This window comes from Podarcis erhardii, assembly GCF_964252035.2.
Source record: "Podarcis erhardii genome assembly, chromosome: 4".
Classification (NCBI taxonomy): domain Eukaryota; kingdom Metazoa; phylum Chordata; class Lepidosauria; order Squamata; family Lacertidae; genus Podarcis; species Podarcis erhardii.
The window spans coordinates 55,230,893-55,251,020 of NC_138508.1; the positions used below are offsets into that span (position 1 = coordinate 55,230,893).

General features: G+C 40.6%; 1 protein-coding gene across 2 annotated transcripts; it reads left to right on the plus strand.

The window, feature by feature from the left end:
- Positions 1 to 1,795: 1,795 nt before the first annotated feature.
- CHAF1B (chromatin assembly factor 1 subunit B) lies at positions 1,796 to 16,983 on the plus strand. Of its 2 annotated transcripts, none has more exons than XM_081859884.1 (14): positions 1,796 to 1,915; positions 3,520 to 3,646; positions 4,510 to 4,642; positions 5,905 to 6,025; positions 6,621 to 6,724; positions 7,917 to 8,013; positions 8,525 to 8,609; positions 9,859 to 9,952; positions 12,139 to 12,208; positions 12,302 to 12,393; positions 13,284 to 13,440; positions 14,742 to 15,155; positions 15,596 to 15,690; positions 16,116 to 16,983. In XM_081859884.1, the coding sequence occupies exons 2-14, from the start codon at positions 3,521 to 3,523 to the stop codon at positions 16,223 to 16,225; spliced, it is 1,698 nt and encodes a 565-aa protein (XP_081716010.1). In that variant the 5' UTR covers positions 1,796 to 1,915; position 3,520; the 3' UTR covers positions 16,226 to 16,983. The 2 variants fall into 2 exon arrangements, with proteins under 2 accessions (XP_081716010.1, XP_081716011.1); XM_081859885.1 differs by lacking the exon at positions 1,796 to 1,915 and adding an exon at positions 3,060 to 3,216.
- Positions 16,984 to 20,128: the final 3,145 nt, after the last annotated feature.

A 20,128-nucleotide genomic window follows, 5' to 3' on the forward strand; every position in this document is an offset into this window, starting at 1 on the left:
TGATCATCTTGGTTGCTCTCATCTGCGCACATTCCAGCTTGTCAGCATGCTTCTTACATTGGGGTACCCAGAATTGGACACAGTACTCCAGGTGCAGCTTGACCAAGGAAGAACAGTGTGGTACTATAACTTCCCTTGATCTGGACACTATACTGTACGTCTGTTGATGCAGCCTAGAATAGCATTAGCTTTTTATGCTGCTGCATCACATTGTTCACATGTTATGCTTGTGGCCCACTAAGACACCTGGATCCTTTTCACATGTGCTGCTAGTAAGCCAGGTGTCCCCCATCTTATATTTGTGCAGCTGGTTCCTCCTTCCTAAGTGCAGAACCTTACATTTGCCCCTGCTGAAATTCATTTTGTTGGTTTCGGCCCATTTCTCCAATCTTTCATCATTTTGAATCCTGATTCTGTCTTCGGTGGCATTAGCTGCCCTCCCAGTTTGCTGTCATCTGCAAATTTGATGAGCATCCCCTCAATTCCTTCGTCCATTGTCATTCAAATAGTGTGTGTGAGGGTCATCTTGTGGGTGGTTATGTGGGGTGGGGTTTCTTCCCCTCCCCCAATATTTTATTCAAGTTGGCACCCCTAGCAAGAAATATAGTGACAGGGAGATGCAGTGAGAGGTGGCATAACATCAGTTTTGACTTATCTAAAGGTAAAGGGACCCCTGACCATTAGGTCCAGTCGCGACCGACTCTGGGGTTGCGGCGCTCATCTCGCTTTATTGGCCGAGGGAGCCAACGTACAGCTTCCATCTACTTGTAATTAAATCAGAATAAGTTTTCCGTATATAGCTTATGTCTCGATCTACCTGCAAACAAATTGGGATGCACGCACAAAGAACAGGCCATCTGGAAGTGGCGCTCGAGATGTGGAGCAGCCCAATAAAACTCCAAAGTCTGAACTATGACATTCTATTCAGATATATGTGTTTGGGCTAATAGTAGGTAGGGATAAGCATTGTGAGATCCTTGAAATGTTGGTGGCCAGACTCATGGGCTTAGCCAGGATTTTTTTTGGGGGGGGGGGCAGGCCTTTTGTTATGGGGGGCAGAACCTTAGCTATGTATTCTTGTTGATTTTTATTGATTGGGGGGGGCAGCTGCAACTCCCTCTCCCCTTGGCCACGCCCATTGCCAGACAATCAGAAAAATCTTTATTTGCCTCAGCCACTAGCCATAGCAATAAAAATAAAGCGAACTGAAGACAAGAGGTAAAAACTATAGAAAATACATGTTAGGGGGTTACATCAATAATAAATAATAGATATTATTCCAATTGCCCCGTCTAAAAGCATTGCAGCTTTCGCCAGACTTAAGCTTTGAAAGATGTAAAGATTTTTAGGATCTCTTCTAGTTGTCTTAATCTGACATGGAGACGCAGCGCATAGTTAACTCGCCTTGCGACCTATGTTTCACCCTATCTTTTTAGAGAGCGACTGTCGCTCAAAGGAACCCTTTTGCCGATCACAGCAGCACTTTAAGTTACAGGTAGGTAGCCGTGTTGGTCTGCCGTAGTAGAAACAAAATTTAAAAATTCCATCCAGCAGCACCTTGGAGACCAACTAAGTTTGTTATTGGTATGAGCTTTCCTGTGCATGCACACCTTAAATGAGACTTTAAATTTAAATGAGCACTTTAAATGAGAGCAAAGCGCCTCTTGCCATCCTGCAAAGCCCCTGCCAAAAGGGAACAAGAAACAACGGGCGGGGAGCAAGCAAGGAAAGGAGCAGTAAGGGAGAAGCGGGGGCGGCGCTTTCCTCAGAGGTGGCGCCTTTTTTCCCCCGGCTCCTCCTTCCAGAACCTCGGGAGCCTCGACTGCGCAGGCGCGAGCGCGGGAACCGGGGTTTGAGTTTCTGGCGAACTTTCTGCCCGCGCAGTCCGGGGTGGCTCTCCCGGTCCTTCTTGCAGGTACGTGCATAGGCGCCGACTCCATGGGGCTTGAGGGGGCCCGAGCCCCCTCAAAAATTCGTTTGGGGGGCTCTGCCCCCCCAATAATCTCCGGCGCCCCTCCAGCAGAGCGCCATCGCCGCCCCTCCCCCAGCCCAAAATGCACAGGGAGGGGCGGGCTGCATGCCTCCTGCCCTCCCTCCCGAGCAAAAGCTCCACCCAATTTCCTTTGGAGCTGATTAATAGGCGCAGCACGCTCTCCCCTATTCGCTCACGAGGAGGCGGCGCCACTTTATTTGCATATTCATGAGCTTATTTATTATTCATGAGCTTTCCCGGGCCCCCCCAATATTTTTTATAAGTCCGCGTCCCTGGGTACGTGGGGAAAGAGCCGGGCGAAGGAGGGGGAGGGGAGACTCTTGGGTGGAAGCTGTACGGAAACGGGCAGCGGGGCCCCTCTCTCCTCCTGCCTTCCTCCCCCTGCCGAGAGTTTCTACGGAAGCAAAGGCGTTTGGCGTGTAGGGCGATAACTAGGGTCCTCCAGGTCCCTTGAGGGATGCTCCCCGCCTTCCCTGCGGTATATCATAAACACGGGCGTGCATGTCAAGGTGTCTGCGCAGGTGATGCAACGTCACCTGGCGTTATGGGTCAGGGGAGGGTGCCTACACTGCAGGGGGAGGTGGATGCCATTGAGTTATGTGGTCCAGGACGGGCTAGTGTGGAGGTTAAGAGAATGGGCTGAAATCAGCCCAGCCATGAGAAGGGGAGGCAGTTCTAGCAAGGCTGTGTGCCATTAACCAGCCCTGCCGCCCGCAGCAACTGTCTATGAGACATGCACTTGCCTGCCTTCCAGGATTATAATGTATTGAGACCAGATGATGTTTGCGATGTGCTTTGAAGTACATCATTGGGAAAGTGCTGGCATTATTATTATTATTATTATTAATCTCCACTCTCACAGAAGGAAATTTGATGCTTAACCCATTAGCAGTAAGGAGTGCTCTTGTTAACAAACACCCACAAACTGAACGCCTTTGGAAACAAATAACTTGTTTTGCTGCTCATCAGTAAAGCTCTATGGGAAGTAGTTATTTTCTTTGTCCCACTACATTTTCTTTACTTTTCCAGCTATTATTAAAATTTCTATACTAAAGGGCATCAGAGGGCAGTTTACAATATAAAAACACAGTGATACATAACAAGCACAGGAACAAGCAAAAACAATGCCACCCACCCACCCCACCTCCAGTTTAAAAGGCCAATGTTTGTTCAATTAGCCAAAGGCCTGGGCGAAGAGGAATGATTTTGCCTAGCACCTAAAGGTATGTAACAGGTGAGCCTCCCTGGGGAGAGTTGCCTTAATAGTATATATACATATGGGAAGGAAAGAACAGGAGTGACAATCCATGTCTATAATCACTGTATTTTTAAAAATGCATCTTGTGCAACGTGCTACAATAACTTACAACTGAATTAAACAATATAATATAAGATAATATATTACTACTGAAAAACTGTATTCCGATGCCTGTGAAAACTGCTCAGTTCATTATCACATGGAACAGTGCATCACTTTTGAGTTTCATTGCTGTGAAAGTCAAAATGTCTGTGTTTACTTTAAAAAGGATGAAAGTATTCACTTGTGAAATTGCATGGCACAATAAAGAACCAGTGTACAGCTTAGACTTTCAACATGGCACTGATGGAAAAATCAATAGATTGGCTTCTGCTGGAGTGGACACTGCTGTTCGTGTGAGTCACAAACATTAATCTGTGGGATACTGCTAAATCTGCTATATTTGTACAAATGTAACAAGAGAGAAACATTTATGTTTGTAGGGGGCAGACAGCAAGAGTAACTCCTTATTTCTGTAAACAAATCTTGATCTACATCTCCTGGCTACAACGCAGAAACAGGGCTAATGCTACAATTGTTTTAACTGTTAATTTTTTAAAAATTTGTGTGGGAGTTTTGTTGTTGTTTGTTTTAATTGAGGGAGAGGAGATGGTGAGGGCTCATCAATGAGCCTAAGTAGTAGCCATGAAGGCGGCAAGGAAGCCACACTTTGCGGCCTCCATTGCATCCTTATTGTGCTGTCCGACAAATCTTTTTGAGTAACTAAATTGGCTAATTAAACAATCTATGGCCTTTGAAATGGGGGAGGAGAGAGAGAGTATTGTTTTTGTTTGTTATTATGGTATGTATTTTTGTGTTTTTATATTGTAAACTGTCCTGTGATCTTTGGATGAAGGGTGGTATGGAAAATGAATGAATGAATGAATGAATGAATGAATGAAAAATAAATATTATAAAGCTTATTTGTAGTATGTTGTGTTTAATTTTACAGGTATGAAAATAATTGTAGCTAAATTATATGAGATCACTATAAATGTGTCAATGGACATTATATATGAGGTTTGGCTTTGAAAGAGGACTGTTTGTATTATAAAATGAGTTGTCAAAAGTTAGTATCTTTTTAGTTATCTTGACATTTATGCTCTTTTATGATGAGTATGTATGTCTCCCAAAATCAGTGAAATTCATGCACATGAAATTTCATGATGTTTTGGGATATGCTTGTTTACTATCTCTGACTATAATATTTTATAACTAGATATGGAAAGTAGAAAAAGGACCAGATGGGAAAGCAATTGTGGAATTCTTGTCCAATTTAGCTCGCCATACCAAAGCTGTGAATGTTGTGCGTTTTGCTCCCAATGGTGAGATTCTAGCATCTGGTGGAGATGGTATGTATTAAATCAATACTGAACTCTTCCCATTTAAAGGATTATTTTGTAATTTGTAATAATATAATGTATCTAATTTAATACTATATATTCCGTTACAAAGGACCACATACAATAGCCTCTTAGTTAACCTATTAACACAAAATTAGATGGATAAGTGGATATCTGAACCTTAGACATTTTTTTAAAAGAAAAAGAAAAAATACTGTTTTCATTAACAGAACAAATGTACTGAATCATATAGACAGCATGGATATTACAATAATACAAATTATATCCTTTACATTGTTGAAATTTTTAAAAGTCTTATTACATTTGTATCCCACCTTTCTTCCAAGGAGCTCAAGCTGGCGTTCATAGTTCTCTCCCCATTTTATCCTCACAAACACCCTGTGAAGTAGGTTAGGCTAAGAGACGATGACTGACTCAAGGGGGTTTAAACCCTGGTCTCCCAGGTCCTCGTTCAACAATACAACACTACACGCACCAATAAACTAAAGTAATATTCACAACCTCCTCTTAAACATTCTTGTATGTTTTTGATCTGTTCCAGTATAGCTTGGAAAAAATCTTGCTCAGTTTTTAAATGACTTTCGTCAGATTTTAGGCTGTCCATATTATTTATAACCTCTTTGACAATGTTGTGCATAGTTTTTCCAAAAATATAATCATCTATCATGTAAAATGTTTTGAAGACTGCGCAGGTGAAACACAGTGATTATTACACTGAAATCCTCAAAACTATTTCACTGAAATGAAAAAAAACCAATAAGAAGTTCACTCACTCATGTGAAATGGCAGTTTACCCAATCTTAGACCAAACACCTTGTCCAAAAGCACAAAAATATGTGGCTATAATTTTTTTTAGCTCTGCTGCTTGGGGTAAAAATGTTCTTATGCTTTTGTACATTTTCAGATGTTTTTAAATGTTTTGAATACATTTTAAAAAATTTAATAGCCTTGTTCAACCACTTTGATGCTTGCCACCTTAGGCTTCTTTGGGAGGACAGGTAGGGCGAAGATCTGATAATTAATTAATTAATGAACACAAAAGCAAATGTTTTGTATATTGTCCAGCGAAATCCAAGCATATCTACTCAGAAGTAAGCCCTGTTGTGTTCTTTGGAGCTTACTCCCAGGTATATAAGTTTGCAGCCTAATCACGGCTACTAGTGTGTACTATATAATACTGCACTGTCGTGATAAAATGACGGGGAGAATGAAGTTGTGAAAAACGTTCTCATTGAGATTAATTTTCACAGATGCTGCGATTTTGTTGTGGAAGTTGAATGATAACAAAGAGCAAGAGCCAACAGTATTTCAGGATGGTGATGATGATAACCAACTAAACAAGGAGAACTGGACAGTTATTAAAACTTTAAGGTAAGATTTGTTGCTTTTGGTTAAGTTTCATTGAGCGATCTATTCAGTTTTAATAGCAGCTCCTGGCGATATCACACATCATTTTTAAAAAAAGTTTATTATAGCTGCAACCTTTAATTTTTAGGAGTTATAGCTTTGTGGTTTATCTTCAGGACTTTCTAGATTCCAAGAAGTAACCCAAAAGTAAAAAAAATACATGGAGTCAGCATATTTGTATCTTATATAGTTTTTCTTTTCTGTGTTTATAATTCATAACTGTTTGGTAAGTTTATGGAAAATGAATGAGATAGATAGATAGATAGATAGATAGATAGATAGATAGATAGAGATGTATTAAGATTAGCAGTTTCTGTGTCTGTTTCTTCACTTTTGCTTGCCCTTCTGCTCCTCTCTCTGTAGTCTCTGTCTCTCTCACACTGAGGGTCGGTGGACCCTCCCGAACAGAGTTTGGTGCTGTGAAGCACAATGCTGGGAGAACATGGGAAATGGGACATGCATCATTTTATGTCACCCTCCATGCAATATGGGGGTAAATGAAAAGTGAGCGTATGTTGCCCATAACTTTGTTGCCCTCTGTGTATGTGCTTAATTCCAGAGGTCATTTGGAAGATGTGTATGATATTTGCTGGACCCCTGATGGAAACTTCATGGCATCTGCATCAGTTGACAACACAGCTATAATGTGGGATGTCAGTAAAGGTAATTGCTATGAGTTTGTTTTTATGTAAACCTATCCTTTCTTCCATTCTTCTCGAGTTTTCCCCAGAGTTTTAGACCTTAGGACTGCTGTACCTGGGACGCGGGTGGCGCTGTGGTCTAAACCACAGAGCCTAGGGCTTGCTGATCAGAAAGTCGGCAGTTCGGATCCCCGCAACAGGGTGAGCTTCCGTTGCTCAGTCCCTGCTCCTGCCAACCTAGCAGTTCAAAAGCACATCAAAGTGCAAGTAGATAAATAGGTACCGCTCTGGCGGGGAGGTAAACGGCGTTTCCGTGCGCTGCTCTGGTTCACCAGAAGCAGCTTAGTCATGCTGGCCAGATGACCCAGAAACTGTACGCCGGCTTCCTCGGCCAGTAAAGTGAGATGAGCGCTGCAACCCCAGAGTCATTCACGACTGTACCCTTTACCTTTACCTGGGAAATATGCTCTGAAAATCTTGGCAAACTGCTATTAACATTCCTGTTTGGTATGAAAAGAATGGTTTGATTCATTATTAAGCTAATCCAGCACTATTGTATTCTCTGTGTGGCCTTAAACAGGTCTATGGTCTCACATTACTTTAGGGTTGTCTACTTGAAGGTTGGCTTTTAGGATAAGCACAATAAAGATTAAGCATGTTGATAAATAATGACCATGGTAGTAGTCTACTGGATAGAAAATAATGCTATTATTGTAAAACTGTGGGGTTCAAACAGATTTGTAGTGAATGCCTTGTTATGAGGAAGGAATACGGCCTATTAAAAGTCCTTTAAAATAAGATCAGTGTCTTTTCTGATTTGTGTGTGTGTCAGTTTTCCAAGCAAACAATATTTTAGAGGTAGCCACAGTGGCGTAGCGTGGGTTGTCAGCACCCGGGGCAAGGCAAGTAATTTGCGCCCCCTAACCCGTGGAGCCAGGTAGGGGCAGAGAGCTGCGAGTGCGAGCACGCCCCCCCCCCCCCGATGTTGTGCCCGGTGCGGCCGGCCCCCCCTGCACCCCCACGCTACGCCACTGGGTAGCCATAATTTTGAGTTTCTACTTCATTTGGGCTCATGGAAGCTCATCCATGTAAAACAATGGTTTAGCATTGTATACAAGCCACACCAAAGAGAATGATTGATTCAAATTATTTCTGCATTAGTTATCATATGACATCTCATTTAAAAAGCAATTCACTGTTAATATTACTTCCAGGGCAAAAGGTTTCTATTTTTAATGAACACAAAAGTTACGTTCAAGGAGTAACCTGGGACCCTGCAGGACAGTATATTGCAACTCTTAGTTGTGATAGGTAAGTCATTAATGCTGGGGAAGAGAAATTTCCATTGATGTATTTTACTTTTTATATTTTGTTTCCTATAATGTTTAGAATAGTTCATTATTTAAATGCTAGCTTTCCTGAATGGAATGAATTTGGTTGCTTTAAAATGCCTATTTCCCTTAGTCCTGTAGGATCGCATTGTTTCCACTGTTCAGAATAAGACCAGTGCTATAGTGTCTTCTTCTTGCTACCCTTTAACATATATATATATATATATATATATATGCAGGTTTTGGTGTCCTCGGGTGTCTTCCCGTGTAAAAGACACCCGAGGACACCAAAACCTGCATTCCTGTACCCGTGAAAATCTACGAAAGCAAATATATATACTTTTACACGGGAAGACACCCGAGGACACCAAAACCTGCATATATATATATATATATATATATATATATATATATATATATATATTAATCATACAGAACATAAAAGAGGGTGGGTGTTTTGTTTGTAATTAACAGCTTTCCTTTTTATGTAGGGTTTTGAGAGTATATAATACGCAGACTAAGAGAGTGGCATTTAACGTTACCAAAATGCCGTCGGGCAGAGGATCTGAAGGAGAGGTCAGAATTTTTTGTTTTTTTAAACAACTGATGTTTCAAAACATAATTCTTGGTGGGTTGAGGGAATCTTCTCTCTGGTTACACGTCTAAAGAAGTTATTATTTATTTTTATTTTATTACTTCCTAAAATTTATATGCCACTTGATTGCAGAAAACCTCAAAGTGGTTTACAACCTGTAAAGAAGTTATTGGTATAAACATTATCTTATCACTGGAAATACAAATACCAGAGCAACAGGGTAAATTCTGTCTGTCTGTGCTTCATTCCGTTTTCTTCAACCTTCTCTCCCCCTTCAAACTGGAAAGGGAGAGGAAGTGAGGATCCTATTCCTCTCTGCATGCTGCAAATATGAACTATTTCTGTTGCACTTCCTTTCTTATTCTGACCCATCCAACTATTGCTCCCTCATTCCTCCCCACCCCAAAGCATTACTCAAAGGAAGGTGCCGGACAGGTATTTTTTAATGAAGGAAAATCTATGGTACATCTTTCATTCAGGGTTGCTTCAAACCTAAAGAGAGAGAGGATATCAATATACAGTGGTACCTCGGGTTAAGTACTTAATTCGTTCCGGAGGTCCGTTCTTAACCTGAAACTGTTCCTAACCTGAAGCAGCACTTTAGCTAATGGGGCCTCCCGCTGCCACCGTGCAATTTCTGTTCTCATCCTGAAGCAAAGTTCTTAACCTGAAGCACTATTTCTGGGTTAGCGGAGTCTGTAACCTGAAGCGTCTGTAACCCGAAGCGTATGTAACCCAAGGTACCACTGTACTTGTACCATGAAAAGCCTTTTGCACCAACACTTCTCACATTGTGGTAAACCACTTTCTACACAAGGATAGCCTCATGTTGGAAAACTAATGTGTGAAGCAGCGCTTACTAATAAATGAATCCAGGATTACGTAAAAGTAAGGCCTAGTTAGTTTTCTGTGGCTATGCAAATAAAGTGTACTTCATTTTCACCATTATAGTTCCAAGGCACATGGGAGTATTTCTAGAATCACAATCCCTTGAACTCTGTGAAGTGGTTCAGTGTGACTGTTGGATACATCTGTAAGAACTGAATGGATGTACAGTGGAACCTCGGTTTTCGAACATAATCTGTTCTGGAAAACTGTTTGACTTCCAAATCATCCAAAAACCAAGGATCAAAGGGCTATCTGCAAATTCCATTGAGAAAAATGGGAAACGCGCCTTGGAAGCAATTCAATTTCAGAGGCGCAAAGTTTAATTGTTGTCAAATTCTTCAGGTAAAAAGCTATCGAATGTTTCATGATGACAGCATGAAGTCGTTCTTTCGGAGGCTCACTTTTACACCTGATGGCTCTCTGCTCCTTGTTCCTGGTAAGTGCAGATATTTCATTTCCTTCATCCAGCCCTGCAGCAAAGAATGGCGTGTGGTGTTTTCAGCATTTGGTGAAAAACTGCTCGTGTGTATTAGAATTTATTACCAAACACGTGCCTTCTCTCTCCTCCAGGAATTTTGTAATATTCCCATTACGGTATAAATAACATAATAATAAATAAAGATGATGATGGCCAGCATTAGTCACACTTGGAATAGATCAGTTGAAATAAATGGATTTAAATCAAATACCCCCTATAAAAATAATAAACCAAAAATGGTGGCAGGCTTTTCAACCCAATAAAATATTTCTGCCTTGAAAACACTAGGAATGAACTAAAAGAAAAGTAATTCAGTATGTGCAGCTGCATGTTTTCCCTTCTTTCTTCATGTATTCATATTACAATCTGTCATATGTTTGTACCAGTGCCACATTCCCCTACTGTTTAAGTCTTCATTTACCGCTTGCCAGACTGGAAATCCTATCCCATTTGAATCATGTTGGGAAAACCAATATAATTACCCTTCTGACATTGGGTTGTTGTTTTTTTTTGGGGGGGGGGGGTTGTCTTTCCGTTGGACATGTAAAACCATAACACTTTAAATTAAATTGTTGGTGCAAAAAGCTAGTCTTTTTTATTTTAAGTGAGCCAAGGAGATCAAATATCAGTAGTGTTTCTCATTAAAGCTTTTCTAGCAAAATATATCTGCATCCACGTTGCTTGCATTCATTCCCTCACAGAGTCGATCACCAAATTAACACTGTGATTCTATACCCACTTACCTTGGAGTAAGCCCAGTTAAACTTAATGGGACTTACTTCCAAGTAGACATAGACAGAATTACACTGTACGTTACTGTACTTGCAGCCAGATGCTAAGCGTGTTTGGTGCTGTTTTGACTGCCATACCAGAAGAGAGAACTTTTGTCAGTTCAAAACCTGAGACTGAGCAAATGGCTCGTTCTGCCATTTCTTCCTCCTAAATCCTAAATGACGAGAGTTGTGGTCCAAAAACAGCTGGAGGGCCAAGTTTGGGGGTGCCTGTCCTAAATGATGTGTCTTACCAATAGGAAAAGATAATAGAGCTATTTTGATATTGAGTTGCTTTTTATTATGTATCTGTTATGAAGCTGATATCAATTATCTTTGATAGGACGATGCTATAGATAACAATGTAGTGGTGTGTTTGTATTTATTATGCCTTTGTTATGAAACACTTGAGTTTAATGTTTACAGAAATCTAGTATAAAATGAAAGTGACTATTTGTTCAGAAGCAAGTCTCACTGCAGCTTTCATCGTTTGCATTCCTTTTTCCACCTTATGCACCATTTCTAACATTTCGAAACAAGCTGCTTGTATTTTTTCAAATATTTTTGCAAGATCGCCCTCTATAAGATGACAGTTTCATTTGACTTGAGGCATTCCTAATTTTGCAGTACCGTGATGAGAGTACCATGTCCAAAATTAGTCCGTACCCCCTTTATGATGCCAATACAAATAACACTCTATAATCAGCCTCATTAGTGACCCACATTTAACTAACATATCCCACATATTTAATACTGTTTGCATACAAGTCTGTGTGCAAGTATGTACTGTCCTGTTACTGATTTTGCATCAGAAATGTGGGCTGTAAGCAGAAGATGAATACTGCAAAATGTACACTGTACTTACTCCCTAGAAACTTGGGGAGACAGACCATGTACATAGAATCATAGAGTTGGAAGAGACCACAAGGGCCATCGAGTCCAACCCCCTGCCAAGCAGGAAACACCATCAGAGCACTCCTGAGATATGGTTGTCAAGCCTCTGCTTAAAGACCTCCAAAGAAGGAGACTCCACCACACTCCTTGGCAGCAAATTCCACTGTTGAACAGCTCTTACTGTCAGGAAGTTCTTCCTAATGTTTAGGTGGAATCTTTTTTCTTGTAGTTTGGAACCATTGCTCCGTGTCCGCTTCTCTGGAGCAGTGATGATATGCAACACACATTTGGCATTAATACTGAGCCCCTAACTGCATTCCTGTAGGTTGAAGTTACACTGTGAGTTGTTGGCAAGCTTAGTAACAATAGGAGAGAACCTAAAGTTTGGTTTATGTTAGTGTTTGGGGATTTTTTAGTTAAGTAATAGCCTTAAGGCTTATGTGCAAAACTAACATGATGGCACTACTTTAACTTTCTCAGCAGGCTGTGTGGAATCAGGAGAAAATGTAACAAACACTACTTACGTTTTTTCCAGAAAAAATCTGAAAAGGTAAGGTCTTACTGGATGTATATTCATTCATATTTTAAATTCATATGGCAAATGCCATTTCCTAAAAAAAAATCCTCTACTGCTTCTTATTAGGCCTATAGCTCATTTACCTTGTCCCGGAAAGGCAACCCTAGCCGTTCGTTGCTGCCCAATCTACTTTGAGCTCAGGTCTTCACTTAACAAAGGTATTGTAAATCCTTTCGAGAATATATTGTAGATATTTTGAAGTATATTAAATCTGGCTTTATTAAAGGGTATGCTGTTCAACATCTTAGCTTTCTAATGGTTATTTGGGGTTGCATTGCATCACAAATGCTGTTTGCTTATTCTTGTAAGGATCGATTTATTTTTTACATGCTGTTAGAATATTTTTGTACAGGATAATAACATTTTAGTATTTGTTAACAGGTGAATGTCCTAATAAAAGATACCAGGTTCCTCAAACTGAATAGCACGAGGATAGAACCTTTGCAACTTGTCCATATCACTGCAACATAATGTTTTCTTAACAGTGCCTTGGTTGCAAATAAAACCTTAAGAGTTAGAAAAGTTATTCACTTCTAGCAACTGTCATAAAATGAGAGGGAAAATGTTGAACAATTACTTTTCCAAAAGTATGCATAAGAGCAGCTAGGGGCCAGAGCTTTTCTCCCAACCCATGTGCTCCATTCTGAAAGTGCAAGGAACATTAACTGCATGCATCCTTTAAATGTGTATTTTATCAGTGCTGTGTAGCAGTCATTTGGGAATGTGTTGTACATATTCTTACATATGTGCAGACCTTGTGGGGGGCTGGACTATATAGGGGGGTATGAACGAATTCCTATGCCCCACAAATAACCTAGAGATGCATTTTAAATAAAAGGACACATTCTACTCATGTAAAAACACACTGATTCCCAGACTGTCTGCGGGCTGGATTTAGAAGGCGATTGGGCTGGATCCGGCCCCTGGGCCTTAGTTTGCCTACCCATGTCTTTCATCATCCTGAATTGCAGGAGAGGATATGGTTGTGGAAGGCTGAGGGTCTGAAATGGCAATTGGTATTTATTTTGAAACTCTCTTCACATTTCAGAAGAAGCTTCCAAGAAGACTGGTCTGATAAATCTACCCTACCGGATGGTTTTTGCTGTTGCTTCAGAAGATTCTGTGCTCTTCTATGACACAGAGCAATCCTTTCCTTTTGGTTATGTATCTAATATACATTACCATACTATTAGTGACATTTCGTGGTAGGTAATTTGTTTGTTTATTGGATTTATATGATGCCTTTCTGCCAAGACTCCCAAGGCAATATACAATTTAAAAACTAAAACACACAAAAAATGAAGACTAAAGAGGCCATTAATGCCAACTGGGAGTTGATGGCATATGTGCTTCCTGGCCTGCAGTCCCTGGCCTTCTGCCTTCCTTCAGAGTATGTAGGACACTTGTGATTGCTTGTCACAACTGACTTGAATATTTTTGATATACTGACCAAGACAACATAGTAAGGATTCTTTAATCTTAGCTTCCATTCTCAGCACCACCAAGCACCTTGTAAATATTTTTCTTCCAGAGGAGCAACAAATATGAATTCTTGTCAGAGCATTGATTTAAGGCAGAATGTTACTGTAAAACAGAAAATATTACTTTTTCACACATCTGAACTTTCCTGCGTATAGTAAGTCATGTCATTATGGAACTATGGTGAACTTGATTTTAAATGTTACTGCAAGCCTTCTATTTCTCATCATTCTGGGCATGGTCACTAAAATAACTTTCGGCACTGTTCCAAAAACCGTTCCTTTGTTCAGCAGTAGCATGGCCCATCAAAACTTTCACAACAGGAAATTGTTTCCTTTCCATATAGGTAATTGTTTCCTTTCATACAAACCCAGGACTTCAGACTGCTTGTAGCATTTGGGGATTTGTCATTTATGGCATGGGCCTTGGCGACAATAACCTCTGTGATTACCCGAAGCTCCAAAATGTCTCATTGCCATAACCAAAATTGCTATGGCTGAGATCAGTGAACTCTGGCTGCAGCTCACACACTCCATTTATATTCACATATTTGTTTTTCTTTTATCTGCCAGATTTATATGGCTAATCCATAACATAAGTTCTCTAGGCAGTTCATAAAACAAATACAGCATTTAAAATACCATGCAAAATAATCAAGATAAAAATAAAACAACTGAAAACAAAAAACAATTAAAATGCAGGTGTCAAAACTAAGGAGTGGACCATAAGACTTAGGACAGTGGTTCTCAATTTGAAAGTCTTCATCTGTCCCTGAAAAGGCCTCAAAGAGGGTGCTGGGCAAACCCCAACTGTAAGGCTGTTCCGTAACAGGGGTAAGACTTCCCAAAAGGCTCTGTTAGCTGCCCATTCCATGTTGGTGCGGGCAGCCAAAGCAGGGCCTCTGAAGAAGTTATTTCCACAAAGTCAAATGTAAGTCATTTACACTCCAAACATGCTTTATGTTCACATTTACTGAAATACAACTGAGGCACTTAAACTTCTTTTTAATTCCATAAACAAACACCAGGTCTAGTGATGGATCCTTTCTTGCTATTTCTTCTACGGATGGTTATTGTTCTTTTGTGACTTTTGAAGAAGATGAGCTTGGAATACCACTGAAAGAGAAGCCAGCTATAAGTGCCGGGACCCCCAGCACAGCTGAGAAAAAAATGAAAAAGGGCCAGTCTTCCAGTGTTATCTCCCCAGTTCCAAAACCAGTGGATGGCACTCCTCCTAATAAGACCATGGATCCAAGCAGCCCAGCTATGCAATGCAAGACTCCGATAAACAGCAAAGACTTGCCCTCAACACCTATTGCTGTTAGAAAAGCCCCAGTGCCCTCTTTGGAAGAGAAGAAACCTACGCAGCCATCAAGCTCAAAAGCAAACCAACCCAGGAGGGTTACCCTTAATACCTTACAAGCATGGAGCAAGACACCAAGGTGAGCGTAATGCAACCAGCCTCTTCTGGTAGGTATGAAACAGCCTTACAAAGGAAATTCTGGCAGATGTAGTGCCTGGAAGCATTGCAGATCCTCAATGAAGCTTCTGCTCAGACTTCATTATATTTGTAGTACCATCTATGTACATGGTGCTTTATAAAGAACAGGTATGAGAAGTCCCTATCCCAGGAGTCTTACACTCTTAAACAGACACAGGGAAACATCAAAGGAAGAAATGCAGAGATGGGTAAGCAGATTTAAGTGTAGACTCTTGAACAGGACAGAGTTCTAGCCATGGAGTCAAGGGAAGGGAGGGTTGGAAGGAGCCGGAGAAAGACAGAGACATAATATGAGGAAAGTTTGAGTCTGGAAAACTCTGCATGTGTGTAAGGGTGTTGATGTCAAGCATTCTCAGTTTTTAAATATTTAATTGCTTTTAGGAGAGTTGCCTTAATCCCTCTAAATGCAGACACTCAAGACTCATCGCCTTCCGATCCCATCTCTACAACTGCTTCCACGGAAACTGTTCAACATGGTAAAATATCTTACTGCTGATAGCTTTTCAAAAAGTGTCAAATGAGTGTTGCTCTAACTGTATTTGCCTCCACAATTCATGATTGCACTGGGGGTTGGCATGGGTGGCACAGTAAATGTACCCTGCCCATTTTCATAAATTGGGGGGAATGTGTGATATTATTGTGAAAGAGCAATGTGTGCCTGCTTGCGCAGCAGAAATCCATGTGCACAATGGGACTTCATGTTTCTCTTCTCCCCGCTTCACCCCCCAAAACCTGCACCAGGTGTCCCCCAAACACTCCGAATAGGAAGGAGAAGCAACATAGTGCAAGTGGGCACCAAACATATGCTACGTTGAATCTTACCCACTGTCTTGTTGTTCCAGTAGTTTTAACATTATGAAAACCTGAAACCTAAAAATAATGATTTTCTTAATTATTTCAGAGAGGCCATCACCACCTGAAGACCCCTTGCAAAATCCACCACCTCCTAAGCGTCTTAAATCTGATGAAACTTCCAACTCTGAATTAACTGAAAATAAAAATAAAATGTAAAGCCACTACTAATGTGCTGAACTTCAATGAATGCCTTGCCTGCAGAATGCAAGAGTTGTCCAAAGAATACTTGCAAAAGCCACATCATGTGAAATGGACGCCAAGCATTCTAAGCAAAAAGTTGACTGTGCAGTAGGCTCTTTAGAGCCTATGGGTGTGGAAATCTCACCTGGTTGCAAATGTGTATTATTTCAGTAGTCCTTTACGCACTAAGTTGTCCTGGGAGTCTGTATCTGGCAGACAAAGGCTGCTTGAAATAAAGGGTGTCTGCTTCACAAACTAACTTGCTCCATGCAGTCCCTCAGAATGTTGTGAAACTAATGCATTCTGCCTTCATCCATTCATTCATTCCTTCCTTCATGTTATGTTATCTTCCTGTACCAATTAAATGCAAAATTAGAAAATCCAAGCTTTTTAAGCTATGTGCAGATGACAAGGTGTCAGAGTTTTAAGGCAAGTCTTCAATGGGCAGTTATATAAACTGGTTTGAAAACAAAGTTCAGAATCTAAAACGGCTACTTTTCTCTACATAAAACGCAGGCAAAGTTAATTTAAAAGTCTTATGGGGTTTTAATATGTCATGCAAACATTACAGATGGTTACACTTCCTTTTTACTTAAGAGTCCTTAAAAAAACTTGAAAGAGGTTCCAATAATAAAAATATGTAAAAGGTTTTTGTCATTTGGAGTGCTTTTATGCTTGCTAAGAATAGCAATATGATGCAGTGATTGGAATAAAAAGTTGAACATTCATATTAACTTTCCTGTCCGTGTTTTCTCTGGAATTTGGTTTCGTTCATTCCTAGTCAGAGTGAGAAATCATACATGGGGGGACAGGACGTATTTAGTTTCATTTAAGTAACTTAATGGAAATGTTTGCTATAGATGCAAACGGAGTCTGCAACAGTCTGAAGTAGATGGTTAGACTAACTTTAAAAGAGTAAGGGTGATAGACTATTTTTGTTCTTGCAAACTGAGCAAATTCTAAAACTGCTGTGGTGAAATGCTGTACATGTTTATGTGAAAGGAAATCATGCAAGCTTAAAGCAACTTGTTTTCATGTACATCTGTATATGGCTTCAGCCTGAGTCCTGTTTCACATGAACACTAAGGTTCACTCAAGCTACATGTACAGTCATACCTCGAAAGTCGAACGCCTTGCGAGTTGAACATTTTGCCTCCCAAACGCCGCAAACCTGTAAGCGATTGTTCCGGTTTTCAAACGTTCTTTGGAACCCAAACATCGGCATGGCTTCTGATTGGCTGCAGGAGCTTCCTGCAGTCAATTGGAAGCTGTGCCTTGGTTTCCGAATGTTTTGGAAGTCGAACGGACTTCCGGAATGGATTCCATTTGACTTCCAAGGTACACTGCAGTTGAATCTCAGTGGCAAATATTGTGATATGGCAGTTCCTTTCTACAAGGCATCACAACTCCCCCCCCCCCCATTCCACTCCAATCTCAAGAGGCATAAAATAAAACTACATGGATGTATGATGACCCATCACATACAAAGAGTCTCTTATGCAGCTGCTGCTGCTGCTACTACATATATTCAGTTTCCAACAACTTCCACTACGCTTGATTGGCTGTAATATTAAGTTTTCATATACAGTATTAAATGCATGAGGTAAACTGAGAACATGATGAAGAGAGATTATTTAGAGTACATCCAGAATCAATCAAGTTAGGCTTAATGAAAACATGCAGGAATGCAATTAAAATCATATATCTAGTTAACATAAATACACTTATGGCACAGATAGTAAACTCTAATATCAATATGGAATAATGATTTCTTGTAGTTCAAAGCTTGAGAATAAGGTACGGATTTATGAGTCCCTCTCCTTTTTGCTTAAATATACTGACCATAGCTGTCCAACAGATAATACCTAGGGAGTTTGAAAATTAGTAATGGGGCAGTATTCAGTGTCCTCTCTATCGATTATATTAACAGGGAGTGCCCTAATTGTCCCATATGAGTGAAGGATATGGTTGGCATGTGAGTGGGATACGATAGTGCAAAATGGGAAGGTGAATAAGGTCTCAAATATATGGTCCTGTGGTGATTAAGACATTTTTTTAAAAAAATCTTTAATTTAGTGTGATCCTGTTGCTACCTGAAGAGTCCTAGGATGTGGCATGCAAGCCACTTGTGAGGAGGGAGCGCATGGGGATGTAGGTCTGCCTGCTACACCTGTGGACATCTCAACTACCATGCCTGTTCTGCCAGTGGGGTTTCACCAATTATACAGGTGAAACCTGGGCCTGTTCAGGATATGCATGGATCTATCAGATCCAAGGGACGCGGGTGGCGTGTCCACATAGCCTAGGGCTTGCCGATCAGAAGGTCGGCTGTTCAGATCCCTGCGACGGGGTGAGCTCCCATTGCTTGGTCCCTGCTCCTGCCAACCTAGCAGTTCGAAAGCACGTCAAAGTGCAAGTAGTTAAATCCGGCGGGAAGGTGAACGGCGTTTCCGTGAGCTGCTCTGGTTCACCAGAAGCGGCTTAGTCATGCTGGCCACATGACCCGGAAGTTGTATGCCAGCTCCGTCGGCCAATAAAGCGAGATGAGCGCCGCAACCCCAGAGTCGGTCACGACTGAACCTAATGGTCAGGGGTCCCTTTACCTTTTATCAGATCCAAAGCTTCATTCAGTTCCCTGCAAAGACCAGCACTGGCTCTGGTGCAGTTTGTTCTTCCCACCCATTGTACCATATTGGTTTCCTACTATTACTATGTCTTACTGTAGTTTCATTTGTATATTTATTTTATGTAAACTGCCCTGAGACTTTTGGGTGACTGGGTAATATATCTCAATAATAAATAAACTCGAATCAAATGGGGGGGGGAGTTGCCCTTTCTGGAAGCCGCCCAGAATGGCTGGGGGAACCCGGTCAGATGGGTGACATATAAATAATAAACTATTATGTTAATATGTTCTCACCCAATTGCAATGAACAGGCAGGGCAATTAATGTGGCACTCCTGTCTTCGGCAGCTGCTCTACTGATGGGTTACTGCACCCACATGTAAAATGTACTGTAAAGCTGAATGGTTAGTTCTCAAATGATCTTATAGTAAGCATTAAATAAAACATGAAGCTTACAATTAAAAACCCAATGTTGTATAGAAACAGAATTTATTTATTAATTTACCGTTCCCAAGAGAACATTGTGCCTTGCTGATTTATTTATCTTGACATCATTTATTTCCTTTAGTTCCAGGCTTGCACATTCCTGTCCTAAAGCATGCAAATGGCTAGACTATGGAGTACTTAATAGATCAGTATAACATTGCAAAAGGTAACATCAGTCTCCCTCAAGTCAGGGCTGGTTCAGCTGCAGGCCAATCTGCCAATGCTCTCTTCCTTTTCCTTTGACTTTACTGAACCACAACAGATGGACAAAGCTGCTGTTATGAATTTTTCCCCATTATGGCATTAGCTATTTCAGTTTGTCCACGTACAATAAAATGTACAAGCAGGTCTCTTTGTACAATGTGCATTTAAAAAAATAACTTATGGCATTCCTTAATCAAAAGCAGACAACATGTTTGCAGAATGCAGAGAAAAGTGAGTAAATAGCATCTGGCCACTGGGTGTCACTGTTTAACAGGAATACGGTTTTAAGGGGTTTGTATGGGACCTGAATGTTGCCACCAACTACTGTACTGTAGTTCTAAGTTGCATCCTAGGTGCACCAAACTAGAAAGCTTATCTAATGCAAGACTATAACTACATGCTACTTTGGGAGTGACTCTATATATATATATATATATATATATATATATATATATATATATTGTAGCCAGCATGTCTGCAATTTCAAGTGGGCCAGCAAAATGGACATTTTATTTTTTTATCTTTGCACCGTTTTACTTCTTAAAAGAGGCCTTAAAGTCAGAA

What these genes read in the sequence shown, in the direction of transcription:
- CHAF1B (XM_081859884.1), top strand. Translation starts at nt 3,521, where the DNA reads ATGAAAGTATTCACTTGTGAAATTGCATGGCACAATAAAGAACCAGTG. An exon ending in CTCTCTGCTCCTTGTTCCTG is followed by an intron (nt 9,953 to 12,138) that starts GTAAGTGCAGAT and finishes TAACTTTCTCAG; the next exon opens with CAGGCTGTGTGGAATCAGGA. An exon ending in GCATGGAGCAAGACACCAAG is followed by an intron (nt 15,156 to 15,595) that starts GTGAGCGTAATG and finishes AATTGCTTTTAG; the next exon opens with GAGAGTTGCCTTAATCCCTC.